General features: G+C 47.3%; 1 protein-coding gene across 2 annotated transcripts; it reads left to right on the forward strand.

Moving 5' to 3' along the window:
• Positions 1–3,296: 3,296 nt before the first annotated feature.
• On the forward strand, positions 3,297–20,013 carry LOC139050474 (transmembrane protein 179B-like). Of its 2 annotated transcripts, none has more exons than XM_070526903.1 (4): positions 3,297–5,129; positions 15,789–15,932; positions 17,743–17,824; positions 18,929–20,013. In XM_070526903.1, the coding sequence occupies exons 1-4, from the start codon at positions 4,618–4,620 to the stop codon at positions 19,058–19,060; spliced, it is 870 nt and encodes a 289-aa protein (XP_070383004.1). In that variant the 5' UTR covers positions 3,297–4,617; the 3' UTR covers positions 19,061–20,013. The 2 variants fall into 2 exon arrangements, with proteins under 2 accessions (XP_070383004.1, XP_070383005.1); XM_070526904.1 differs by having other exon boundaries at positions 15,792–15,932.
• Positions 20,014–23,264: the final 3,251 nt, after the last annotated feature.

Here is a 23,264-nt window from a genome sequence, read left to right on the forward strand (position 1 = left end):
GGCGAAGTAGAAAAAGATCGAAGAACCCGGAACCGCTGTCGTGACACGTGACCGCGCAGCCTGTAACCATGGCGGCAACTGCCACGCCGAGATAATGGCGCGAGCGGAGAAGCCGGAGGGCAGTGCGCGTGCGCAATGGTGACTAGACGAGCGGATATGACCCGTGCCTGGGCTTCGCCTAGCTCTGCCCCGTAGGTGAGTGCTGGTAAGACACTGGTAAGATAACAGCTGTGCCTTATCAGTACTCACCTACGGGGCAGAAACCTAGCTGGAGGCTTACGAAAAGGGTTCTACTCAAATTGAGGACGACGCAACGAGCTATGGAAAGAAGAATGACGGGTGTAACGTTAATGGATAGGAAAGGAGCAGATTGGGTGAGGGAACAAACGCGAGTTAATGACATCTTAGTTGAAATCAAGAAAATAAAATGGACAAGTGCAGGCCATGTAATGAGGAGGAAAGATAACTGATGGTCATTAAGGGTTACGGACTGGATTCGAAGGGAAGGGAAGCGTAGCAGGGGGCGGCAGAAAGTTAGGTGGGCGGATGAGATTAAGAAGTTTGCAGGGACAACACGGCCACAATTATCACACGACCGGGGCACTTGGAGAAGTATGGGAGAGGTCATTGCCCTGCAGTGGGAGTAGCCAGGCTGCTGCTGATGATGATGGGCTACGCAAATAAAGTGACTGCCGATTTCCAAGTATTGTAACTTTTATTGAAATCAAGAGCAACTGCAGAACACACCGCGCTATCATATCTTGATTTCGCCAGTCGAGAGGGGAAGGGGAACAGTTATCATCTTTGCCTATGATTCCGCCCCGTTGTCTGACTAAACGGCGCACGCAACAGCCGCGTCGCATCAGGGCGGAGCTTTGCGCCCATCCTCACTCTTTTGCATGCGTAATCATGCTAACGACAATTAAAAATTTGAGTAGGGTATTTCGAAGCACAGGCACGCTATAGAAGAATTCTTCCAACTGATGTGTAGAAACAAGACTCCCTCTAACTTTTCAGTACAAACACACCCACTTACTGCAGTCAACAAAAAGTTAATTATTCAATGTTATTTAACTGGGCTGCTCACAGCGATAATTATCATCCCACTTTGTGTCCCCCAAAAACATCTTGTTCTCGTGACGCCTGCGGCATAAAGGATGTTCCACATCCGTCGCCAAGGTCTGCGAGTGATGGCGCTGGCTAACACTCCCGGGGTTCCATACTTCGAAACGTAAATACCCAATAAAGTGGATTGGGAAACGGCGCCGCGGTAGCTCAATTTAAAAAAAAAAGGGAAAAAAAAGCTGCGGTAGTTCAATTGGTAGAACATCGCACGCGAAATGCGAAAGTTGTGGGATCGTTCCCCACCTGCGGCAAGTTGTTTTTTCATCCACTTTAATTTCCATTAATTTATCGTTACTTTATTTCACTTATTAAGCAAAAATAATTTCCCCTATGTTGTCCTTGGTGTCACTGTTCGTTGGCTTCTTATTATGTGTCCCCCTGGTCACATAACTTATTCGCACAGGTGGTCTTCGCGTGCCTCCCAGTGCCTAATTTTAAGAAAGCCATAAAGCTTAATTTTAAAGACCCGGTATATACTACCTAATTTTGCATATTCTAAACAAACCTCCTCCTTTATCACGATGGGGGAGTGCTTCAAGCAATGTATTTACGAATAACATATGCGCTGTTATTTGCTTCGAGGGACAGTTACTCTGCTACGCGTGTAACTCTTTCCTCTCACAACTTAATTTCCTCGGCCTCGTTCCCCTACTACTACTTATACTACCGTCGCTGCTGCTGAATTTTGTTTGTGCTTTATCATTGCTCTTTTTGTTTCTTGTATGCAATGTTCATGTGTGTCCATTTCTTGGACCTCTATACAACTGTTGTTTCTATATGTCAGGATACTGAGTGAACGTCGGGGGAAATGGGGAAGGGTAAAAGTCGATATACTTGTTGGACATATTGTGAGCTATTAAAATATGAAGAAGAGCAATATAAGAATTACATGCGAAATTCGTGCGACTTTCCAAACAACCCGCCATCATTGAAATGTACATGAAAACAATTCCAAAAGTGCACTCCGCCGTTTTCCATTCAATTGTTTTTGTTTTTCAATAAGAAATTTTAAGTCTTGAATTTTAATCACCGTCCTAAAGAGGCAAAAGAAATTCTAATGATGGTACCAGTTTCGAAACTTGCGCCTTCAAACTAGCGGTAAAAATGCACTGTTACATATTTTTTTTTTTCGCTCGAGCGAAATATTTTGGCGTCGACGTTGCCACGACGTTCCGCATATATTTAGTGCATGTATGCTGTATGCAAATGTATGCCGTATATATAAGATAGATGCTATACTGTATAGAATGTACAACCGCTAAAGTTTCTCAGACCGGGTCTATTCCGGGGCGGGGAATAGATTAGACCAGGGCTGATCTATTCCTGACAGTTTTTGAGAATGGCAGCCCGCAGAAAGATGTCATGAAGCATCACAGTCACGGAGCATGGCTTTTATATTAGATCTTCTCAGCCTGTTAGATTTATATGTTTAGAACACCGCAAAAGGAGTTCAAACGCCATACTCAACCTTTACTATCATTGTCAATGCTTCGCAACCCCCTACCCCCCCCCCCCCACCCCTTTTCGGGCAAAGCTGGGAATTTTTTTTAAAGAAGAAAACGCCATTTCAGGGAACGAAGCACAAAAGTAACTGGAACGCCAATGTGAGATCGTCGCACACTTTGGAAATGATTGTCTCGAAACTGGTGTCGTTGCTAATCCACCGAGAGCACAACAAAATTGCCATCCTCGGGCACGCCGGCACAAACTTATATCCTACAGATATATGCTGCACTGAAGTGCGTGCAAACGGCAGATTACGCGTTTCAACACTTTTGAAGTTTTTCGGGTGCACGCAACAAGCGCGGGAATGCGGCATATATGCGGGCCGCGAAATACTCCGCCCAGGAATTCCTCCCACGGTCGCTATACGGGCATTCCGTCCGCGCACCTTGCACGTATGTAGTACGTCTGCCCATAAATCAGCCCCTGCGAAGGCCGGAGCTGCGCCGACAACTGGAGATGGTGTTGCAACGTCTAGCTAGTTGCGCCAACCGTCTCGCACCGCAGCTCTCCGAATCCTTCCTTTTTCTCTGTTTCCACCTCTTCGTTTTCTTTTTACCCCCCCCCTAGCTGCCAAGTGAGATTTCGTTTACGTCTTGGCTCGGCTTTGTGGCGGACTGTTCAAACAAGCTGTCCGACACTCCCAGATGGGATCGCCGATTGACGGGCTTGCGCTGCACGTGCTACCACATTGCGATTTACTTCTCCGGGCTTGTAAAATTAGCTCGTTTCCATCGCAGGGAGGTTGAAGGGGAGGGAGCTGTGAAGGAGGCTTACGCCATTCGTACAACATCGCAGCCGCACACGTTCGCGTTTCTGCCAGCGCCGAGGTCGCGTCGAGTAAGTGAAGGAAGCAAGCTCATGTGCACAAAGGTGTGGAACCACGACGACGCGTACGTGCTATAGAGGAAGCTCGTTACGAAAAGCCGCAGGATTCGGAAAAAAAGCCTTCTGCAGGGTGTGCCGGTGTTACGATAGCTAAGCAAGCTGCCCACGGCTTCCAGACGAACAGTTAGTTAGACGACGAGTTCCAGACGAGTTCCAGACGAACAGTTAGACGAACACGCCTTTGCAACGGTCTAATTCGGACATAGGGGCACACGCTCCTCCTTTGTTGACCACTTCGAACACGTAACGAGTGTGCGCGGCTGTTCAATATGAGAACGACTGGATCGTCAGCGGGTTCGTCTGCTCGATAATGACCGAGGAGGCGACGTGTGCAGTGCCGGGCAAGAGAGCGAGGTTGCATAGCGCCATACGCGCACGGCGTGCCGTCGAAGTTGGACCGGGTCTCGCCGTTTGTTTGTCTTGGGCATGAGGCGGGCCACTGACGTTGTCGTCCGGACTTCTACTTGTATTTTGGTACCGGACCCGGCCACGCGACGACGCAAGGCTTGGTCCACAAGAAGAAGGGGCAACGCCAATTGTGCAGAAGAGATCTGCGTCGCGACGATCGAGTACTCGTTGCGTGTATATGGACGTGCACTTCAAATCGTCACACCTGGCCGTCTCTTGAGCGCTGGAAGGCAAATGGTAGAAGGCTGTTGTTCTGGATGGGAAAAGCCGGTTGGCGTCGTGCGTCAGTACATGGCACATACGTGCACGTGAACTGTACCGCGAGCGCCCGATGTGTGTGACGTAGGAAGAGGCAAATGCGGATTGCTGTCCGCAACGGAAGGTATAACGGAAGGTGACGGCTCTTCGTTGCATGCAAGCGCATTACTACGAGAACTCGCCTGGACTATCACGAGCCGAAGACAGTCGTTCAGAAGAGACAAGACTGGTCGTTGGCGAGTCTTCACTTGTTTGGGTGGACATCATACAACGTGAACTCGCTGAGACTTAGGCCCGACAAGATGAACACGTATTCCTAGGACTGATCACGGCAGTCCGTATCGAGCACACGCTGCGCATGCGCACGTGACCTTGGCTTACCGCGACCAGACGTAAGCCGCCGAGGTTCATATCTTCCACAGCCTGCAGGGAACCATGAGCAGGAATGAGTACAAGAGGCAAGCGTGCCAAGGCCGCGACTCCAACAACAAACTGCAGCAGGTGTCGCGAACTGTGAAGACCGCGACTCAAGCGTTGCCCTCGTCCGGACGCGACTCCGAAGGCGACCAGAACAACGACTCCACGCGACGCGACCAGAAGAAGCGCCTGCACCAGTGGCAGAGGGTCCACATCGGCGTGTTCATGGGCGCATTTCTGTGCTCCTTGGCGGGCGTCCTGGCCTTCGGAATGGTGCTGAAGAACTTCGAGGTGCACTGCCCGCTCTTCGCCGACGTCAGCGTGATCCGCGACGAAGAGGTCGCCGCCGGCAACGCCAGCGCGCCGAGGCCCGTGCCGTACTACTCCGTCGATTACGCGACCAGTTCCTGGGGAGGCAAGTGGGCGTGCGAATTTTGCCTCTTCACGACGGTGTCGTCATTCATCTACGCGTTTCTCTGGCTGTGGATATTCTGCTCGTTCTCCCGCAAGGTGCAAGACATGTCCGTAGTGTAAGTATAAATGTCTCTGTTCCACAGCACATGGTTTCGCGCATGGTGATCCGTCGTTTTTTTTAAAACTGTATAACGTGGCTGTGGACATGACTTTTAAGAAGCGGGCATCTTGTGGGCATTGACACGTATATACAGTGGACTCTCGTTAAACGGAACCTCAAGGGACCGGGAAAATAAGTTCCGTTTATCAGGAGTTTCGTTTAGAGAGAGAAGGTTCAGGATTTCGCAATCCGTTCCAGACTGCTTGGTCCCGACGAGGCAGGCGTGCGCGCAATTGGCAGTCTCCGCTGAAGCGGATCTCAGATGCAAAATCTAGGTATTAAAGAGGACGGTACGCTATGGGCACAAACTTTATTGCACAAAAGCGGTAAGCAATTAACTTTTTTTCAGAGCACTACTAAAATTTAAAAAAAAATCTCAATAGTCCACTTGTTCCGCGGAAATCAGTGGGAACTGCGATTTATTGGCTAGTGAAAAAGGACTTTATGTTTGCTTGTTTGAGCTCTCGCAACCGTTTTCTTTGAATGGCACCACTCATACTAGACAGGCTGCTGCGCCTGCGCAGGTGTCACCACAGGATCAGAGTCGGCAGTCTCGTGTTCGACTTCTTCATCCTCGTCTTTGCTTTCATCGGAGGGACAGACATCAGCTACAATGCTCTCCACGGTGTTTTCCAGACATGTTGCAACATCACTGTCAATTTGGCTCTGTCAGTGGCTTTACGTGAACGTCAAGTCTATTTTTGGTTCCGTTTATACGGTGGTCTGAAAATTTCGAGTTCCGATTAACGGGATTTTTTTTTACGTTGCCTTAATACAAAACCAACCAACTGCGAGGCGTTTGTTCCGTTTAAGCGTCAATTGATTCCGTTTAACCGATTTCCGTTTATCGAGATTCTACTGTACGTGTAAGGACGCTGGGTTGCGTCTAAACTTCTATTATTGCATCTGCGAGAATTGTGGACTGGAGACAGTCGCATACGGAGCACTTCTAACTTATTGGAAGATCAACAAAAAACAAAACTTAAAAATAAAAGTATTTGGGTTGCCTGCAACTCCAAGTGGTGCACGCTTTTGCACGCTTCAGAAAACTTGGATATGACGAGTACTCATGTGCAGTGTGGGGAAACTTGCCGCGGTATCTATCTATATGGTAAACGTAGACATAGTTGTGTAGTGTGAGGAAATAGCGCTGGAACTAAGGAGCCTATAAATGTTTACCTTATTAGCCTATCGCGGTATCTAGAGCTGTAGTAAATGTGGACATAGTTTAGGAGCAGCTTTTTACCTTGTCATTGGCACTGAGTTTCAAAGACGTATACAGGAACAAGTGAGTGGATATGCCGTGGACGAATATATAGTAAAAGACGGCCGGAGGACTTGCGAAGTAAGGGTAGCGAATGCGCAATATGGGAAGACGTTACTTTTTAGGGCAATAATATGTATTTTTTTTACGATTCAATAGACTAAAACACGGATGAAAATGCAGAACGATGAAGAAAAGTCGCGGTTTCGCCCCAAAGGCGAAACACTGATAGCAATTGCAAAGCATTAAGTATTAGACAACTACACGAAGTAATGGTCGCAGTTTTATCAACCGTAGAAATTGTAGTAAACGTTCGCTTACTAATTAAATTAACAAGCGTGGTGTCACGCGCCAACGGGCAAAGATGAGCACATTTCACTGGATGACATGCGGACACTCGGTGTCAAAAGCTGGCGAGATGAAGAGCACCAGCAGCGGCGAGCAAACGATTCGTGCTGCCTCTCGCTTCGGCCCGTTTCTGTTAACTTGATTGCGTGGCCTCCAACCCGAACCGCACGAGGACTCAACGCACACGAAGCCATCAGCCACATCGGTGCTCCCAGCCTTCGCACCCGTCGCTGATTACCTCCAAGATAAGGCGTGCGGAGCCGAGCTCGGCCGCGCCATGCATGCGTAGCCAAGGCCGGGCTAGAAGCGGAGACGCACGCTCACCTGCCCCTTCATTTTTACGCTTTCTCGTTTTAACCTAACTGTAGCCTCAAATTTGCTTCATGGTAACGACTTGCACAACCATCTTCTCTAATTTCTGACGTCGTGTGCTCTTTTCGAAACAGTACAAAATCAAAATACGGTTTTGAAATATGTAAAATTCATCATCACATCACATCACTTTATTACCTTAAAGACCCCGGTTAGGGGGTATTACATAAGGGGTGGGTTTACAAATCAAGGTTACAGGGAGTGATCTTCATGAGAAACAAATGTAGTTATGTTGTCGGCAAAAGTTGATGAACACGTGATGGCTGCAATGTTCCGGGGAAGGCCATTCCAGTCCACTGCTGTGCGAAGAAAAAAATGAAGCAGCAAAAGTAGTGGTGCGAGCACGTGCGCGTGCGATTGAGTAAGGATGGGACGTACGGGGGGATATGCGCGCCGGTGGGATGATATACGGTGCTTGATTGAGCGGACTGTGAAATAATTTGTCACCCATGTCGAGTGTGACTGCGCAAGGGCCATCCAGATGTAGCGACGCGCATAGTCACAAGTGCCGAGATTTTTTTTCATTATCATCAGCCTGGTTACGCCCACTGCAGGGCAAAGGCCTCTCCCATACTACTCCAACTACACCGGTCATGTGCTAATTGCGGCCCATGTTGTCCATGCAAACTCCATAATCTCATCCGCCCACCTAACTTTCTGCCGCCCCCTGCTACGCTTCCCTTCCCTTGGAATCCAGTCCGTAACCCTTAATGACCATCGGTTATCTTCCCTCCTCACCACATGTCCTAATGCCCATTTCTTTTTCTTGATTTCAACTAAGATGTCATTAACTCGCGTTTGTTCCCTCGCCCAATCTGCTCTCTTCTTATCCCTTAACGTTACACCCATTATTCTTCTTCCCATAGCTCGTTGCGTCGTCCTCAATTTAAGTAGAGCCCTTTTCGTAAGCCTCCAGGTTTCTGCCCCGATGGTGAGCACTCGCAAGACACAGCTATTATACACTTTTCTCTTGAGGGATAATGGCAACCTGCCGTTCATGATCTGAGAATGCCTGCCAAAGGCACCCCAGCCCATTCTTATTCTTTTGATGATTTCAGTCTCATGATCCGAATCCGCGGTCACTACCTGCCCTAAGTAGATGTATTCCCGTACCCCTTCCGATGCCTTGCTACTTATTGTAAACTGCTGTTCTCTTCCGAGAATGTTAAGCATTAGTTTTCTGCAGATTAATTTTTAGACCCACCCTTCTGCTTTGCCTCTCCAGGTCAGTGAGCATGCATTGTAATTGGTCCCTTGAGTTACTAAGCAAGGCAATATCATCAGCGAATCGCAAGTTACTGAGGTATTCTCTATTAACACTATCCACAATTCTTCCCAATTCAAGTTTCTGAATACCTCCTGTAAACACGCTGTGAAAAGCATTGGAGAGATCGTATCTCCCTGCCTGACGCCTTTCTTTATTGGGATTTTGTTGCTATCATTATGGAGGACTACGGTGGCTGTGGAGCCGCTATATATATATATCTTTCAGTATTTTTACATACGACTCGTCTACACCTTGATTCCGTAATGCCTTCATGACTGCTGAGGTTTCGACTGAATCAAACGCTTTCTCGTAATCAATGAAAGCTATATATAAGGGTTGGTTATATTCCGCACATTTCTCTATCACCTGATTGATAGTGTGAATATGGTCTATTGTTGAGTAGCCTTTACAAAATCCTGCCTGGTCCTTTGGTTGACAGAAGTCTAAGGTGCTCCTGATTCTATTTGCGATTACCTTAGCAAATACTTTGTAGGCAATGGACAGTAAGCTGACCGGTGTATAATTTTTCAAGTCTTTGGCGTTCCCTTTTGTTATGGATTAGGATTATGTTGGCGTTCTTCCAGGATTCCGGTACGCTCGAGGTCGTGAGGCATTGCGTATACAGGGCGGCCAGTTTTTCTAGAACAATCTGCCCACCATCCTTAAACAAGTCTGCTGTTACCTGATCCTCCCCAGCTGCCTTCCCCCTTTGCATGCTCCCAAGGCTTTCTTTACTTCTTCCGGCGTTACTTGTGGGATGTCTAATTCCTCTAGACTATTCTCTTTTCCATTATCATCATGGGTGCCCCTGGTATTGCATAAATTTCTATAGAACTGCTCAGCCACTTGATCTATCTCATCCATATTAGTATGATATTGCCAGCTTTGTTTCTTAACGCATACATTTGATTCTTACCTATTCCTAGTTTCTTCTTCACTGCTTTTAGGCTTCCTACATTTCTGAGAGCATGTTCAATTCTATCCATATTATACTTCCATATGGCAGCTGTCTTACGCTTGTTGATTAACTTGGAAAGTTCTGCCAGTTCTATTTTAGCTATAGGGTTAGAGGCTTTCATGCATCGGCGTTTCTTAATCAGATCTTTCGTCTCCTGCGGTAGCTTACTGGTATCCTTTCTAACGAAGTTACCACCGACTTCTATTGCACACTCCTTAATGATGCCCATAAGATTGTCGTTCATTGCTTCAACACTAAGGTCCTCTTCCTGAGTTAAAGCCGAATATCTGTTCTGTAGCTTGATCCGGAATTCCTTTATTTTTCCTCTTACCGCTAACTCATTGACCAACTTCTTATGTGCCAGTTTCTTCTGTTCCCTCCTCAAGTCTAAGCTAATTCGAGTTCTTACCATCCTATGGTCACTGTAGCGCACCTTGCCGAGCATGTACACATCTTGTATGATGTCAGGGATAACGCAGAGTATGAAGTCTATTTCATTTCTAGTTTCGCCAATTGGGCTCCTCCACGTCCACTTGCGGCTATCCCGCTTGCGGAAGAAGGTATTCATTATCCGCATATTATTCTGTTCTGCAAACTCTACTAATTACTCTCCCCTGCTATTCCTAGAGCCTATGCCATATTCCCCCACTGACTTGTCTCCAGCTTGCTTCTTGCCAACCTTGGCATTAAAGTCGCCCATCGGTATAGTGTATTTTGTTTTGACTTTACCCATCGCCGATTCCACGTATTCATAGAAGCTTTCGACTTCCTGGTCATCATGAGTGGATGTAGGGGCGTAGACCTGTACGACTTTCAATTTGTACCTCTTATAAAGTTTCACAACAAGACCTGCCACTCTCTCGTTAATGCTATAGAATTCCTGTATGTTACCAGCTATATCCTTATTAATCAGGAATCCGACTCCTATTTCTCGTCTCTCCGCTAAGCCCGGTAGCACAGGACGTGGCCGCTTTTTAGCAATGTATATTCTTCTTTTCTCCTCCTAACCTCACTGAGCCCTATTATATCCCATTCACTGCCCGCTAATTCTTCCGATAGCACTTGTACACTCGCCTCACAAGATAACGTTCTATAGCGTTAAACGCTGCCAGGTTCAGATTCCAATGGGGGCCTGTCGGGACCCAGATATTCTTAGCACCCTCTGCTGCGTCACAGGTCTGACCGCCGCCATGGTCAGTTGCTTCGCAGCCGCTGGGGACTGAGGGTCGGGGTTTGATTGTTGTATTCACATAGGAGGTTGTGGCCAAGTACTGCACCAGGGTGGCCAATCCTGCGCTGGTGAGGGAGTGCATTATCGGTTTTGGTCACCGGGATCAGGCCGCACTCCAGGCCTGTCGATGCAATTTGATCAACACGCGGATTTGTTTTTAATCCTTTTTTAGAATTTTGTATGCAGTCTCAAATAACGTAACACAATAAAGCAGTTGTCAACTTAAAACACTCCGCTGCTTTGAGGATATGTTCTGCGAATATAGCACGTAGCACAGCCGAACTAGAAAGAACATGCAGTACAGGAAGTTGCATACGGTTTGCTTTCTCAATGAAGCCATGAGAAATCGTAGAAAAGATTCATGTGCTACGCATGCCCTCGCGTTAAAGTAGTGGTGAAGACCGTAGTGCTAGATTTTAAAGCAAAGCTTTCTTTAAGCAAGCCCCCGCCCCGGTCTTTTCCGACCGTGGCTGCTGGCTCGGGCCCGCGTGCTGCTGTCTTGCTGAATAGCTCACAAGTTGGGTCTTTAGATAGTCTATGATAGTCTATAGGTCGAATGGTTATGGTATTAGGCTGCTGTGACGAGGAAATCGGGCTCGAAACCTTGGGTCACTGGTTATGTAAGAAAAAAAAATTGGGCAGCGTCTATTCTCCCGGTGGCCGGGAAAATTTATGAAACGAATTTCTCCCGGCACTCAACTCCGATTGGCGCTCGGGAGTCACGTGACAAATTGGCGGGGACAAAACTGCCTGCAGGTGTGCCCGAGAGCCTACAGTTGTATCCTAACTTAACCTAACCTAACCTAACCTAGCCAATAGGAGGTGAGCGCCGGGATATATTCGTTTTGGAAAGTCTCCCGGCTGCCGGGAGAATATGCACTGCAAAAAAAAAAGAAAAAAAAGAAGTGCAAGAACTTCAATTCCGCATCACAGCAGCCTAATGCTCTATCCGTTAAACTACAATCGCTTTTCTTTCTTTCATGGCATTCAATACAAATACAAAACGCCTGGCTTAGTAGGAAATACATATTTGTATTTTCGGTTAACTGATGTCACTGTGATGTGCCGGAAACAATATAACACTGCTTTATTAGCTGCAGGGACACCATATTTTTAAGGCGGGGGGACGTTCTCCAAAGAACATTTAAAAAGGATCTGGATGTAAATATTCATACCATTCAATATCTTTGCCACCTATGTGCGAATACATGGCTTTTGACACGCTGCTATACTTATGGGGTGACACAGTCTGTGGAAATCTCGCACGTTATATCGAAATGCAGAGCCAATTATATATTCGCAGTCACATTCCATTCAAATGATTTCACAGCTGAAATATGTTTATGATAAAAGAGATTTACAGTGTGGCTGGAAGACCCGTTGTTAATGAAGTGTATACTTTCGTCAACTTTTTTTTGAAATATGTCCACTGTATTGCTTGCCGACGCGGCTATGGCTGCTTTGGCCGCTACGTACCGTATTTTCGCCATTCTAAGCACCCCCGATTCTAAGCACCCCCCCCCCCCCCCCCTTCTATTTTCGCCAAAATGTTGGGAAAAAAGTTTGCATGCGAATCTAAGCACCCCCCTATTTGTTAGGAAGAGCGCGCAGTCAAGGCCGCCAAACTCGCTTGCTCACTCTGGAATCATTGCTCGGCAGACTTGCAGGCACGCGGTTGGTGCTTCTGTTGGACGCGTTTCGCGGCCATCTGACCCCGGAGGTAAAGACAAAGCTTCGGAACATCAATAACGACGTGGTTGTGATTCCGGGTGGCATGACGCCAGTGCTGCAACCCCTCGATGTTTCAGGTAACAAGCCCTTCAAAGGCAATCTCCGACAGGAGTACGAAGAGTGGGTGCGAAACCCTGACCGGAAGAAGACGCCGATGGGAAAGCTGCAGAAAGCTCCCCCATTAACCATCGCAAAGTGGATTACGGACGCGTGGAAGAGGGTCTAAGTGGGCGTTGTGGTCAAATCATTTAAGAAGCGCTCGATCACAAACAACTTCGACGGAACTGAAGACGACCTGCTATGGAATACCGAGAGCAGCGGTTCAAGCGGTGCGACGAACTCGAGTGGCAGTGATAGTGACTGAGCATCCCACACACGCGGTGGGTATACTGTCTGCATCGAGTTTTCTTTGGAATGTTTGCAAAATAAAATGTTATTTCTCGCACCCATCTCGTCGTGATGTCGCAGCGAAAAGAGGGAGGGGGGTCATTCTAGATTTTTCGAATCTAAGCATCCCCCTCACTTTGGGCATCGCGATCATGAACGAAAGGGCGTGCTTAAAATCGAGTAAATACGGTATATAACTTATGCACGTACGCTTTATGTTACACCACAATCGCACGCATTTTTCTACGATGCCGACACCAACTAGCTGTTTGTGATGATCGTCACGTGTCGATGATGATGGTTTTCATATTATGACATATATACACGCAACGCGGGATCGGCCAGGAAGCTCCCGGCACATTTAAAATTAAGATGAGAAAAAATAAAGAAATACCAGGCGTTGTAAGAGCTGTCACATTGTGGTAGTACGGGTTCGTGGGAGCACACGGGTGCGCGCCAGTTTACGTCAGCGACGCAGGATTGAAATTACGGCATTTCATTACAAATTATATACACATATTATTTATTATTGATTACAAATTCATTTATGCAATTCTTCATTAGAAATTTACAGCATTTCATTAAACGCTTCACGAAAGCTTCCTTTCACCTATATTCCAAAAATATAAATTGGGTCTGCGTAGTTTCATTCTTGTGAATTAAGTAGGGAACAGTATGGTATAGCGTTATTCACAGAAAAGTAATGACTGTGGATCATTAAAGAGCGTGTGCAAAAGTTTGGCGACGGGTATACCGTAGTGTGTGACGGAGTCTGCCGTTCATTGTGGACACTGTCGAATCCCGCCATATTGGCGATTTGAGCCAATCAGAGAGCACATAGCGACCCAGTTAACCAATCGGAGCTGACAAGATGGCGGATGTGTTTGACAAAATGTGGCGGAATTGGACAGTGACCATCATTGTGTCCGGAATAACATCCAAAGTTACGTGCAGAACACAAGCGCAGCCGTTTGAGCCAGTATAGTATCGTGCGATTCGTTGCAGGTCGCGTTGTCCCCATTTGCATTGCCTGCTGCAATTGGCAGCGAACATGGTAAACCAATATGCAAATGAGAGTGGACTTGTCTGCTCGCCTCAGAAGTCAGAGCTTCTTGTGGTCCGGCGTTCACCGCACAAAGATGGATGAATACTGCATACAGGTCAATCTAGAGGGACAGGTTATAAAGCCCCGCGAAACCCTCAGAATCCTGGGACTCCTCATACAAGTTGATGCAAAACGCGACCAGATGCTCCAACAAAGATGGATGAATAATGCATACAGGTCATTCTAGAGGGACAGGTTATAAAGCCCCGCGAAACCCTCAGAATCCTTGGACTCCTCATATAAGCTCATGCAAAATGCGACCAGATGCGACCAGGACGTACGACGGATCAGGTCTTGAACATCAAACACACACCAAAAACATCAGAGACACCGAGGCATGTAAGAGAACGAGACCATCCGCCTCGTTCAAGCACTCATCCTCTCTATAGGGTTACGTATGCAGCGCTATACGCGATATTGAAAAAAACCCTACAAAAACTAAGAAAACTCATTAGAAAAGCCACAAAGCAAGCCCTTGGTCTCCCTCTAAGCACGTCCACAGGCAGACTTCTGCGTATGGCCTCCATTACACGGTTGAAAAACTAATAGAGGGTCAACTCTCCAGTCGGAAAATGCGCCTGACCATGACCCGAACAGGACATCAAGTGGAACTTACCCTACATATGCTAAACCACCCAGAAGACCCGCATAAGAGTGGCGATCCCAGAGATGGATTACATTTTATTTATTGGCGGTGCCACAAAGCTCCACTTACTGTTTTGTTATTTGGTGAATACATTTCCGAGTTTGTGTGCGAATGAATGTTTTTGCGATCTTTTCTCTCCTCCTTTGACCTCTTCTGACATAATAAGCCTGCAGTACCATGCCAAGTCTCACTTGGATGGTCACCGGTTACCGCTTACCATTAACATTTATCTCACCAGCTTCCACGCGTTTTCACGTAACGGCTCATTTGTAGGGGTTCGTTGTGACACATTCTTGGGATACGCATGTTGCACGCACGATGGCTGGGGTACATGCTTCGCGCATTACACAACACGGCAATGAGTGTGCAAGAGGCTATAGCCCTAAACTGGCTGTCTGGCTTAACGGAGAGCCAATTTTTTTAGCACCTTATCTCAGAGAACCCAAATTCAAAATATCATATCTTTTTGTTCCCTGCACTCGCAAAAGGAGAGTCGAACACGCTTTTTTTCTTACAGTGTAGCCTAGCGCATTCAGTATTCATTGAACGGGCACAAACACACACACGCACACAACGCCTTTCTTAATAGTCGTGGTTTGAGAAGACATCACATGGACGCGCCTCCAGAAGACCAAAGGGGCATCTGGAACACCACAGTTCTAACTCAGTGAGGCCTCAACCCAGGGTTGTTCTACTCCGGCGGCGGCCGCGCGGGTCCTATATATACTCCTATAGTCCTAGTATACTATAGTCCTATATAGTCCTAGTCCTACTATAGTCCTTTATATAGTCCTAGTCCTATATACTCCTAGTCCTAGGTCCTAGTATACTGAAGGTGATCTGCGCTGGGTACAGGGTCTAGTCTCGCCGAGGGCTGATAGCTTCGTGTGCGCTGCGTTCTCGCCGCTTAATTCTCGTTGAAGCGAGATGCAGCGCGAAGAGCAATTCGCTCGCTGCAGCTGCCGCTCTTACTCACGCCAGCGATTGGACAGCGCGTGTCCGCGGTCAGCGAGCGAGATGTGCTGATGTTTGTCTGGGCCCACGTGACACCATGCAAGTTAGCGAGCGAATGTTTACAAGTTTTTCCGGCAAATAAGACTGCTATCTTTATTTCGTGTAGCTGTCTAAAAGTTTACTATCGCAATCGCACTGCTTCGCCTTTCGGGCGAAACTATTACGACATCTTTATTTTCGCGTGCTGAATGATCTCATAGCACTACATATCACACTGTAGTTAATGCCAATTCCTTCGCACACGCGCACACACATACTCTAGATCTCTCTATCTCTCGACGTGTTTTCAAAGCAGGGAGAGCGCCCCGTGGAAGATTGTACCACCGGCGTTATTCATCACCTGTGTCTTCTCTATGCTCGTGCTCACCTGCGCCATCTTGCTGACGGTGGGCCAGGCCACATTGTGCAACTCGCTGGAGCGGCACACTTTGGTCAGGTGAGAGCTCCTTGGAGTGGCACTGTTGGGATGACGAAGTTCAAAGGGACAATTTAGTATAGAGAGTTACGTTTACGGCTTGCCAGCAGTAGGGTTACTGTATATGCTGCCATATACATATACAGGTATATGCCAAAGAATGCCACAAGCTATCGCTTGTGGCATTCTTTGCAACTGCACTGCATTTAAAAACAAATTTCGCGCTCGCGTCAGCGTTATCGCCGAAAAAGAAACTCTCACTTTAACGCTTTTGTCACTATCATTACAACGCTTCACGTTGGCACTGAAGTAGACTGCAGTGTTAGCTCTGCGTGCCCTCTGGTTAGACGCATGGTTAGACGCGGCGTCACCAGAGGTCACTACTAGCGTTGTGTCTGCCGTACTCCTCTCCGGCAACCCGGCGTTATTCTTTCAATACTACATATTCGTTCATTCGGCGGAATAGTATGGATATTGCTGATTATTAGTTGAAATTAATACTGAAGGCCAAATTTTAGTCTATTTCCATGTCGCGCGGTTATATCCGCGCGTCTGCTTCGGTGTGACGTACGCCACATTGACACTCTCACAAAACTTTCTTTCCTTTCAAAACACTTTCTCACATTTGGACCATTTGGTGTGGGAGAGTTTATCAGAATTTCGGTTAAGTATTTTTCTTCCTTTGAAATGCAGTGCAGTCATTATTTGCCTATGAAATATTATCTAGATTCTGTAACGCCACGGGGACCTAGTGGGGGAACTTCACGGTGGAATCGCCACCCGTTTATTGTATTTTGCATGTTTTCTGTGCTTATCAATCGTCTTCCAGCTTTCAGAGTTTTCTTTATCTTTTTTTTTGCTTTCGCATAAGTGTTAATTTAGCAATGCAGCTGAACTGGATGTTCTTTAGTGGCCCTTAGGTTTCTTGTTCTTACACAAAGCATGTCGAGCGCTCATTGAAAACACTCTAATACAGTGGCGTCGCGAACCGTCATTGTGTTTTGCGGTTTTTTTTTTCAGGCTTTACCAAGCTCATTGTGACGGAAAGAGTGGATTTCTTTCATATGGCGACAGAGGAATTCGATAATACAGCTGAAGTAGTTTTTTTTATCCAAGGAATGTCTCTTACTCGCTACAGCAATATTGCCAAGAATCAAGCGGTCTTACGAATCCGTGCGTGCGTGAGTGTGTGTGTGCTAAATGAAATATCACAGCCACCATAAAGCTTGGAATATTACAGGGTAGGTGGGATCCAAAAAAGAGAACAACCGAAGTGAGAAGAAAGCCACAATGATTTTCGGGATAAAATAGTTTAATATCAAGGAAAGGGGCAGCAGGCAATAAATGAAATTCGACGAGATATAGCCGCTTTGTGTCCCTAATGAAGTTTTAAATTCCAATACAGGCGTCCCTGCGCAGACGCCCAGTGGAGACGCTAGCCCCAAGGGAAAGCGCGGCAGATAAAGCTAGTGATAGGGCAATGCCTAGCGATAGGACAATAGGAATTTCTAAAAGCTTTTCTTTATCTTGAATGTAATTTATCGAAATTCCCGCTTTAGAGTCCCTTTAATTCTCGTGTCTCTTCTCCTTCCCCCACGAAGCGTGTAGAAGGCTCTATGAATAAAGACCCTCCTTGAAAGCACTCTATAATGGCGATTCCCCTACTGGAGCACTATTTTTCTTGGCTATATGCAGACGAAGCTACGCGGGGGCCTTTAAATATGGAAGTATATATATATATACTCGTGTATAACAGTATACAACTTCCTAAACTTGCAAATGGAACGAAGACAGCTCATGCCACACTCTGACGGGCTTGTTGCGTTTCCAGCTGCAGCGACGCTCAAGACCTGCCCTGGAAGCCGGACGCCATCAAGATGGCCGACTTCTACACGCTGCTCACCAGAGCCGAAGTAAGCGTACGAGCGCGGTGCCACGCACATTTAAGTCTCAACTGCCCTTGATTTCTCCGTCGCCAATGAATTGCCGAGCCGGTTGTCGAACAAATTAAAGGCTGTCGTTATACAGTGTGCTTTTGAAAAAACATTTTGAACGCTGTAACAAAAAAAAAAAAGACTACGAAAGTTACCCGAATCGCTCCACTATGTACCGATTAATTATCTGTCCAGGCGGAGATCATTTGCAAGAAAAAAATGAAGCAATTAATTCACTAATTAAACTAATTACATCAGTTAACTTCTTATTTTGCAATCTTTACGGCACACGCGAAACAAATGGCGTCGCGCATGGCGCCACTGCGTTGCCCGCAAATAACGGGTCCAGTGAAATCACAGTCGAGCGCTTCTGCAGTGAACGCCTCTATAACGAAATGACCTGTATAACGAAGAAATAATTCTGCTCCAGTTCTATTGTGAGCTGTGCGGTGCGGAACATTTACAACGGACTGACTTGTATAACGAATGATTTCGGGTGCTCCGAGCACTTCATCATAAAAGCGTTCGATTGTATACTCAACTTTCAGAACGTGCACGAACACAAATACTATTTTGCACGTCTTATTAGCCTGACATGATTTAAGGTAGCGGGCATGGGCTGTGAATGTGTCTATGGCTCTGTCTGGGCGCTGCAATTCTCGAAAATTCGGAGGAATAATTCAGACAAGAACGCGAAACCTTGAACAAATTTGGCGGTTGAATAGTGTACCATTCATCAGGCATATGCCGGCATAGTTAAGAAAGAAAATAGCATACACGTACATAACTGTATGCGGACGGCGAAAGTTTGCCTATAGTGTTCACATAATACCGCAATAAAAAAAGGCGGAGACTCTTAGAAAAACCATTGTACAGGCTTTTTGTCTGCACCTCTAGCATCGCCGGGATGTGAAATAAAATTTCTTTAATTTACTTTATCGTCTCGTAGATCATTTCAGCCTTCAATCTACAAAAAAAACTTACCGGTTATACTGTTAGGCAAACTTACTAAGTTTTTTACTAAACACATCTCCCTGCAGTTCGAAATAGTTCCCCAAATAAATCGACACCTTGTTTTCGCAGCTGACGATCTGGCTCGCAGCGATCTGCTGGTCGCTCAACTCCGTCCTGCTGTGCTGTCGCTGCGTCCTGCACCCAGACGTTGCGACAACCGGAAGCGCCGTTTCCAGGACCGCGACCACTGCTACAACCTGACACGTCGACGCTTGCTATAGCTCAGTCGTGCGGGAGCTTTAGCTAGTCAGCAAACTTGTTACGTTTCCTGTAATAGAAGGATTTATCGTTTCCGGTGTAATCAAGGCTGTTTGCTTATAATACCGGATTACCGGACGCCGGTGGCGACATCTCGTGGAACTTCACCTAACTACAATGCCTTTAAAGACGTTTTCGTCTTCAATTAGTGTTCTTGTCGAAAACAGTTAAAAAGGAATTACTATTGCAGTGACCAAGCGTATTCTACTTCGCCACTGGCGTAAATTTTCGGCAGCGGGGCAACTGTGAACACGTTGCCTTTTAAACGTGTTCGTAAATAACAGTCTCGTAACACCAAAACGTGTCCATATAAAACATTCTTTTTAGACGAAGCTTCATGAGATGCCGCTACTAGCGTTCTGTAACCCTGTATTACACAAACGCCAGTGCGTATGTCGGACACACTAAAGCATTTTTTTTTTCAAATGCGGAACAAGGAGATGACACGGAAGACCGGAACACCGGAGGCGTAAAGGTATAGTGAAATACAATACTACTATAAAAAGACGTGTGTAGTGGCGCTGGTGGCGCCACCTCGTCCCACTGACGTCAACTAGAGCACACAGAACTGCGAAGGCTACAGCCACGTTTAGCCTATCTGCCGTTGCAGAAGCGTAATTAACAGCGTGGGTAATTCAGCGTGTACTGTATTTTCTTTTCTTTTCTGTGAGGATATTGAACGAAGCAGCATTACGCGTTGTTGTTGTTGAGAAAGTGTCAGGAGACGGCTCTACCAGCACTCACACTGCCGTGACGTCACTGGTGTCTCACGCTTACGGACACTGGAAGAACTAGCTCCCCAACTCTGGGCCGTCCAGCAGGTCCACGACGCCGCCAGGAAACTCAGCCTCCCGGTTCCGTCGTGGGAGACGCCCACTCCATGAGAGCCCAAAGCTCTCGTGGCCTGCAGGACCTCGAATAAAGTTGATTTCCTTCCTTCCTTCCTTACGGACACGCCGGGTATCTCGATTAGAGCACCGGTTTAGCAGTGCTCTAACACACATTCAAGAATAGCGTAATGCGTATCCGACGTCAGCTGGTGACGCCTAATGATATGCTGTGCAACGTTTATAGAACCTGCTTTCTATAAACGTTGATGCTCTGAACCGGTCACAGTGCGCTAAAAACGTTGCACGAAGTTGCACGAGTTTTGTCTGAGAGAAAGAAAATATACAAAAAATTTCTTTGCTAAGACAATAAAAAAGGCTTAGCCCATCTGTAAGCGTATTACACTTTCAAAAAAGAAACGAATCTGTTCGAAGTGGAAAACATCGAGAAAGCAGGTTGCGTATTTCGAGTAACTGCCAACGGAAAACACCGCTGACCTGAAAACATGTCTTGGTCGTCTCTCTTACACCGCGCTCTCGTATTTGAGTCGTACGATTCGAGAAACTGTTTACACCCGCGTCTCGATAACCCCACTCTTTATTGAGGTGTCGGCTGAAGACGGCTGTCCTGGCCAACAGGAAGGACGGCTATATATATCATGCACTTCACACGCGTCCGGCTAACCCGAGCGGCGGACGCCAGTGTAGACGTGCGTTCACGCGACCTCCTCTGGCGCAGATAGATAGATAGATAGATAGATAGATAGATAGATAGATAGATAGATAGATAGATAGATAGATAGATAGATAGATAGATAGATAGATAGATAGATAGATAGATAGATAGACAGACGAATGGATGAATGGGTGAAGAGATAGGTAGACAGACAAATTAACTAATATTTAATTGATTTGAGAGACGCTGTAATGGAGTGGTACGCATGGTACACTGGAATACACAGCATGCCGTTGCAGCATATGCTACGTATGCCTGCATGCGTATACATTGAAGGGGCTTAAGCAAGGAACAAGTATATAGGCTCTTAGTAAATTGCGCTTATGCAATAGAAGAACGACCAAATTCCTACCGTAGGAGGAGGATTTAATAGCAAGAAAAATACGCCCAATTAAATATATAAGACGAGAGAGGGGGATGACCTCTTCTTCTAACACTCCTGCACCAGTTCTCCGTGATGTCATCCATTTTAACAGCATCCTCTAGGGTCCACCGGATTGTTTAACGGTATAGAGAAAAATACCGCTCTGTATTCTAAAGGAGCCAGAGACGTCCTACGTTGCAAGTTCGCAGAACACGTCTTGCGCGAAAGCGGACCAAGTACAACAAAGTACTTTGGAGTCCGTGACGTTTCGATGACGTGCGGCGCCTACCGTTTCCGCGCGAAATTCACAAAACGGATGTAGTACGGCCTCCACTATCCGAGTAATAACGAACGCTTCACCGCCAAATGAATGTGTAGCAGCACCAACGAGGCAACGCACCAAAAGACGAGACAGAGCTACCGCCGACGCCGTCTGCGTTCCGTCCGCGTTTCCCTGCAGTCACGCCGAACGCGCGCAGTGTCGTGAGTACAGCCAGAGTCTCTGACGGCGGCTCGGCAAGTCTCGACGTTGGAACGATGGCCTCCGAGATCCACGGCGAAACGTGCATGGGGGTAAATCTCGGAGGCCACGTTGAAACAATGGTTGGTCGGTCTCGCTCGTCGTCGCGCAACGTTTCTGACAGAAGTTCCTGTTGTAGATCTGTGTTTACTTGTGTTTACGCAATTGCATCACGTAAACACATGTAAACAGACTTCGCGCAAACAGGCGGTGAATTTGACACACGGTGGAATTCGACGGCCTGCTTGCTGGATCAGCTGGTCCGTGATGCGCAGTTCCGGAGAAGGCGATAAAGTGGACGGGGAAGAAAATACTTTGACTCGTGAATGTCCAGGTTTTGTTCTGTGCGTTATTTATTATTTACTGTTTGTGTTGCGCTACGCGCGTTGTTTTCGGAACCACGGATGTTTTGGCTCATCAACTGTCGAGCCATCCCCTGCAGCTGAGACAAACGGGCCACTTGTATCTAAACTGCTCACTCGATGGCGTTCATATTATAATCCGCGCAAGCATGGCCAATTTGGTGGTCGGCTTCATCCAATATACCACGTTTGCTTTCGACAGATTCAATCGTTGTTCCAAGTAAGACGCTCGAGACGAGATGTCCAAGTCCCGAGACCTCTTATTACTTAAGTGTGTCTGAGAAAATGTGATGGCCATTTGACGCATGCTTGTGGCGATCCTGCCAGCGATCGACGACGACGAAGTTGCGCCTCCGCAGCTCGACGCGTTCGAGCTAAAGCAAGAAAAAAGAACATCCGGACGTGCATAATGTCATTCGAAGCACGCTCACTTGCTGTCTAATCCACGAAAGATTTTACAAGTGCGGACAACACTGCCACCTTGACTATAGGAGATGGAAAGCCACTCTGGCAACAATTGCACCATTCTGGTCAGAAATTGCAGAGGCATCTTTGCGATTTACGCAAAACGAGACAAAACGATAACCTCTCCACTCGCATACCTTGCAAATTATGCGAGGTAACAGGGAACCTAGTCAGTTGAATTTGGTGTGCGTGGTCGTCGCCTTGGTGGGTGCGGCCGTGTTGACGCTATGAGGTCCATTTGCGTCTCGCGCGTGCGCAATAGCGTGACCGCTATTCATCAGGGGCCCCAAAGCGTTTGGGTCCCCTATTCTAAAGCGAATGAACGTAAACCAACTAGCCCATGGAGTCATTTTATTGATTTACCTCAAGAGGCGCAATATAAAACGAAAAAGCTCCGCAGGTTCCATGGTGAACTCATCTTGGACCAGGCCTCGCTTGTTCCTCTCACGAACGAACGCGCGTCGAGCGGCGATGACGCAGCAGGATTCACGCACGAAAGTGGAATAGTCCAATTCCGGCGGCAAATCAAGGACGCGCCTCTGCAGCGCCAGCTGTGCGGGGGGCCCCAGCTCCAGGTGCGGGGCCAGGATTTGGCCGAAGCGATCCCTGCGGACTCTCCTGGGCTCCCCTTCCGCGTTCTCCGAGTACAACCGCCACAGGGCTGCCATGTCGTTGACGATTTCGACGTACTCGTCCAGGTTGACGGCTTCGTCCCCATCGTCGTCGTACGCCCTCACGATCTTCTCGGCGCACGCTTCGTCCACGGGCGGCCACCCGGCGTCCAGTTCGAGTGCCTGACGGAGCTGACGCACGTCCAACGCGCCCCGGTGCTCCGTGTCGGCCATGGCGAACTGGGCATGGAGGGTTGCGAGT

Source organism: Dermacentor albipictus, chromosome 10 (genome assembly GCF_038994185.2).
Source record: "Dermacentor albipictus isolate Rhodes 1998 colony chromosome 10, USDA_Dalb.pri_finalv2, whole genome shotgun sequence".
NCBI classification, from domain to species: Eukaryota; Metazoa; Arthropoda; class Arachnida; order Ixodida; family Ixodidae; genus Dermacentor; species Dermacentor albipictus.